At 47.1% G+C, this 5,019-nt stretch overlaps 1 protein-coding gene across 1 annotated transcript; it reads left to right on the top strand.

Annotated features, from left to right (window-relative positions):
* Positions 1-3,266: 3,266 nt before the first annotated feature.
* On the top strand, positions 3,267-4,220 carry LOC115600047 (olfactory receptor 10A7-like). Its single transcript, XM_030468281.1, has one exon. The coding sequence runs from the start codon at positions 3,267-3,269 to the stop codon at positions 4,218-4,220; it is 954 nt and encodes a 317-aa protein (XP_030324141.1).
* Positions 4,221-5,019: the final 799 nt, after the last annotated feature.

Here is a 5,019-nt window from a genome sequence, read left to right as displayed (position 1 = left end):
CAAGTCACCTAAACTTTTGCCCCAAATCTGGTTTTCATACCCGGTATCCATTAAGCCAATCAAACACACAGAGCTTCTGGTCATTCATGTCTAGCAGAAATGTCCTTAACCAAGGTGCTGCCTTCTTAGGATAGACCTTCCAATCCATGAATCTTTCAGGGAAGGTGACAGCAAGCCCAGCACTGGACACAAGATGTGGCCACCAGCAGGAAACATTCAAAGGTTCATAAAATAGCTCTGAGGCCACTGTGGGCAGAGATGGTGTCCAGTAGCTGGTGGTGGACAGGCTGCTGGACCTTGGTTGAAGGAAGCAGATCCCAGTGCTGCATTCAAGTGGCTTCCCAGGGGACATTAGTGTCCAGGTGAAGTGACCTGAGGACACGGACTGTGCCACTGACCTTGATGGCACCCCTGGGAAGAGCTGGTGGTGTTTGTGCTCCCACAGAGCCTTCTCCCTGCTGAGCACCTCTGGGCTGGCCTGGCCACCCATCCCTGCACCCTGTCCCCAGGCTTGTGGCCACCATCAGGAAACACTCAAAGGTGCCAAAGTTTCATAAAATAGTACTAAGCCACCCATACCTTCACCCCTGAGCTGGGTGTGCTGCTCTTATTAGACCTAGAGTTGTGTCAGGGAGATTTAGTTTGGATATTAGGAAAAATTGTGCACCACAAGAGTGTCAGACCCTGGAAGGTATTGCCCAGGGTAGTGGTGGAGTCACTTTCCCTGGAGCTGTTTAAAAGACGTGGTGCTGAGGGACTTGGTTTAATGGTGGACTTGGAAAAGTAAAATTATTTTTTGAACTTTATAATCTTACTGATCTTTTCCTATCAAAGTTATTTTATGATTCTGTGATTCTACTATTAAGCTAAACCCAGACTGAACTGGCTGAATTTCTGCTTCCTTGGTTATTGGTTTTTTTCTCCCTTCAACAAGTTACGAACTTTCCCTTCGAGCAGCTCAATCTCATGACTCAGTTTCTCCACTTCTTAAAGGCCTACAGTTAAGCTGTTGTTGATAAACAGGCTGATGCCAATGATTCTGACGTCTTTCTGAAATTGTTCCTGGTGCTGTGGGTGCCCAGGGAGGAGAAATAGCAGCACCAGCATCCCCACCTTCTCTCCTGAGGCTGCTTTGTTACCTGTCTTATAAACAGGTGAGAGAGACAGAGCCCAGAGAACCACATCCAGGTGGTTTCCAGGGGAATGACGGTGAGGAAAAGAGGTCACTGCTGCCTCCTGCAGCATCACGGACTGAGGAGTGTGCTCCTGCCTGCCTGCTGGATCCTGACAGTGGTAAACCCTTCTGGCACACCTGGAATTGCTGAGACACAGCCAGAAGCAGCTGCAGGCATGGGCTGCCTTCAGCTTGGAGAGCTGCTGCCTGTCAGAGAGTCACCGTGTGAGAAGGGCTCTGGAAGTTTCCCCATCAGCAAAGAGACCCTGAGCTGTGCTCTGCCTCAGATTCTGTCAAGCACCAAGATGTCTGAGAGTTGAAAAGAAGAGGCTGAATGTTTGAGGACATTTTGAAACAAGCAGGAAATGCTGGTGTGTGGATAACCTGTTAGGCTGTGGTTGCTTTGAGGTAAAGCCTCAATTTAAAATAAATGTGCTTATCTCAGTGTTTTTAGAATATAGAGGTATTTCATTTCTCTGTGCCTTTGTTGGAATAAGTGGGTAGATTAGGAGACAATCGTGGAAATCTTACCTTGAGAAAACCCCAATTTTATGCTGGAAATATTGCACAGCTCCTCTGTGATATAGAGAAAACTCACAGGCAAAAAGCATCAGCACCCTGGAAAAAGGCTCCAACTATGAGAACCACAACTTCCTGTGAATTTAGATATTTCTCTGGAGAAAACCACCATGTGTTTTTCACTTGGCCAATCTCAATGCTTTCATTACATGTTTTCTGACCTGCTGTTCTCACCATTTATAAACCAGAGTTCATGAATACATCTCAGCAGGTGTTAGTGGAAGTGGGAGAGACACAGCCAGCAACCTCAGTCCTGTGGGAAGGGGATGTTCCTTCCCCATGTGAGACAGATCCTTAAACATCTGAGTTTCTTCTTCGTGAGATATCTGCTACTGTGGTGCTGCTTGCTTGGATCTCCCATCCTCCAAGTGTGCCCAGCAAGGAGTTGTTGCACTCTGGGAAGGTGGGAAACGCACGGGGAAGGCTCTGCTCCTCAGGCAGCAAGAGCATTGCTGTGCTTCTGCAAGGGCTGCAGGGGACTGGGAAGCATGGCAGGGTTGGGATCAGAGCAAATGTGCCCTCAGATGGATTTGTAAGCCATCAGGAATCCATGGGAGAGAGCAGGAAGTTTGGGAATGTTGAATTATTTTGGACTCACACAGAAGTTATAGAAGACTGACCTGATCAGGAAAATCATGTGTTGGGTGGGGAGGGATCACCCACCTTTAATCCTTTTCTTTACTATAGGACTGGAAACTCCAGGAAGCAGTTTGCTTGCATAAAAATGTGTTTTAGTACCCTGAAAACTGCTGATTTACGCATAACCTGTGACTTATTCCTCTTGTCAGAATGCCCCCTGGAGCATCATTGTCACCAGGTTCATTGGCAGATAGAATCCTCTTTTTCTTTTGATGGGATTCACCCTTCATTACCTAAAAATGAATGATTCAGATCTAAGATAGTCCCCAAGATCTTTGTATGTGGACACAGCATCAGAGGATGAGCCCTTACATGGCAGGAGATCTGGGATTAATCTCTCACCAAAGTCCAATAATCACATTGCCCCTTACCTTGCTCTATTTTGGTTGCAAAATCACAGCCTAGACTCTCATTGCTGTTTCTTTCCCTCTTTTATCAATATCCTTCTTTTCACCCTGTTTCTTAATGTTCTCACATGAAATGCAGCTCATAGAAGATCTATACAAGGAACATGAGCACAACTGTTGGTAAAAGGGCTTGTATGTATCCATTTGCTGTCTCTTTTGTTACCAAGCATTCTACTCCATAAAATCACTTCTGAAGAAGAAAATCAAGATTCTTTCATCCATATGACCAAACCCAGTCACCCAGGCACAAGGATTCTTTTCTTTCCTCTCCTTACACACCTCCTTGCACAAAGCAACCCATGTTAGATGTCCAGACATGCACACATCCCTTGGTCAAGCTCCCCTAATCCTGCAGTCACACCTATGATGATGTTTGTTGGATCTTTCTCTAGGCTTGCCATGGGATGGTGGACAGGACATCAGAACTCTCAAAGAGCCTGCTGTTGGGATTGATCTCTGGAGGGAAAATGCCCCAAAGAAAAGGCTTGGAGAATCACACTGCTGGACCTGCATTCATTCTCCTGGGATTTTCTGACCACTCCAGCCTGCAGGGCCTGCGCTTCACAGTCTTCCTGCTCATCTACCTGGTGGTCCTCACAGGGAACAGCCTGATTGCACTCATCACAGTGCTGGACTCAAGCCTCCACAGCCCCATGGATTTCTTCCTGAGGAACTTGTCCTTCCTGGAGATCTGCTACACATCAGTCACTCTGCCAAAAATGCTGGTGGGTTTCCCGATGAGAGATGGCAGGATCTCCTTCCTTGGCTGTGCTGCCCAGCTCTACTTCCTTGATTTGCTGGGCAGCATCAAATGCCTTCTGCTGGCTGCCATGTCCTATGGCCCCTACACAGTCATCTGTGACCTTCTGCACTACAGCCTCATCATGAGCAGGGGGCTCTGTGTCACACTGCTGGTGGGATCATGGATGGTTGTTGTACCAGTGCAAGTAGTTCAGACCTACCAGGTGTTCACTTTGCCCTTCTGTGCATCTCACGGCCTTCATCAGTTCTTCTGTGATGTTCTTCCTCTGCTGGAACTGGCCTGTGCAGACACTTTGTGGAACCAAGTGACTCTGTACACCAGCATCCTGGTTTTCGCAGTCCTTCCCTTTTCCTTGATAGTTCTTTCTTACACTAAAATGATCAGGGCAGTTCTGAAAATGCCTTCAGTTGTTGACAGACACAAAGCCTGTTCCACCTGCTCCTCACACCTTGGGGTGGTCACTCTCTTCTATGGCTCAGCCGCAGTGTTCTACTTCAAGCGATGCTCAAGGGATTCTGTAGACACTGACAAATACCTTGCCCTGTTTTACACAGTTGTGACCCCTGTGTTCCACCCTTTCATCTTTAGCCTGAGGAACAAGGAGGTGAGAATTGCCTTGAAGAGACTCCTATGGACAAAGTGTACTGCAGGGTGGTGAATATAGTCCCAAATAGTAATAGATATCCTGGTGTAGCACATGGTTGCTTGATCACATATGCCTCCTATTTGGTCAGACAAAATCAGATTTTCTGCTTGGCTTTGATCCTGCTCAAGGTGGAAAGTGGTCTCCTGATGCATTTCTGTTATTTCGTGCTCCACCGCGGAATCTTTGTACTCCAGAGAACCTTCAGTGACCCTGGAGAGTTTAATGCAAATACCTACTTCAGTCTGTGTCTGAACAAGGTCACCAGTCAAGGGAAACAGTCAAAGCACGGACAGTAGTCAAAGGGATCTAGTGACACATCCAGCAAAGAGATGACCACCCTAAGGTATGAGGGATCACCTGAGGGACCCCACAGATCATCTGCAGTGTCTTTAAGAGTCAGCTAAGAAAAGTTCAAAAGCATGGAGGTGATTCTCCTCCGTTGTGTTATCATGCGTTGACTTGTGTCACTCTTGATCAACTTGATGGGAAAGGAAGGGAAAAAGGAAGTCAGTAAAAGACCAGGAAGACAATGTAGCAGTGGCACAGGAGTAGGGTCCCAGAGAGACTGTGGAGTTTCTGCTCTTGGAGACTTTTGCCACCCAGATCAATACCACCCAGCTGGCCAAAGCTGTGAGTAGCCTGGCCTGAATTCAGTGGGAAATCTACCTTCAGAAAGAGAATGGTCTGGAGACTGCCCAAGGTCTGTTCCTGTTCGAGTGGTGTCTGGAATCAAGGACAAAATCTTTTCCAAACAGACTTGCTGATCACTGGCTGAAAAGAGGTCGAGACTGATTTTTTCTGGGCTTTTTTC

The sequence above is a fragment of the Calypte anna genome, chromosome W, assembly GCF_003957555.1.
Source record: "Calypte anna isolate BGI_N300 chromosome W, bCalAnn1_v1.p, whole genome shotgun sequence".
Classification (NCBI taxonomy): Eukaryota; Metazoa; Chordata; class Aves; order Apodiformes; family Trochilidae; genus Calypte; species Calypte anna.
Note: the sequence above shows the minus strand (reverse complement) of the source record. Positions and strands in the feature narration are given on the sequence as shown.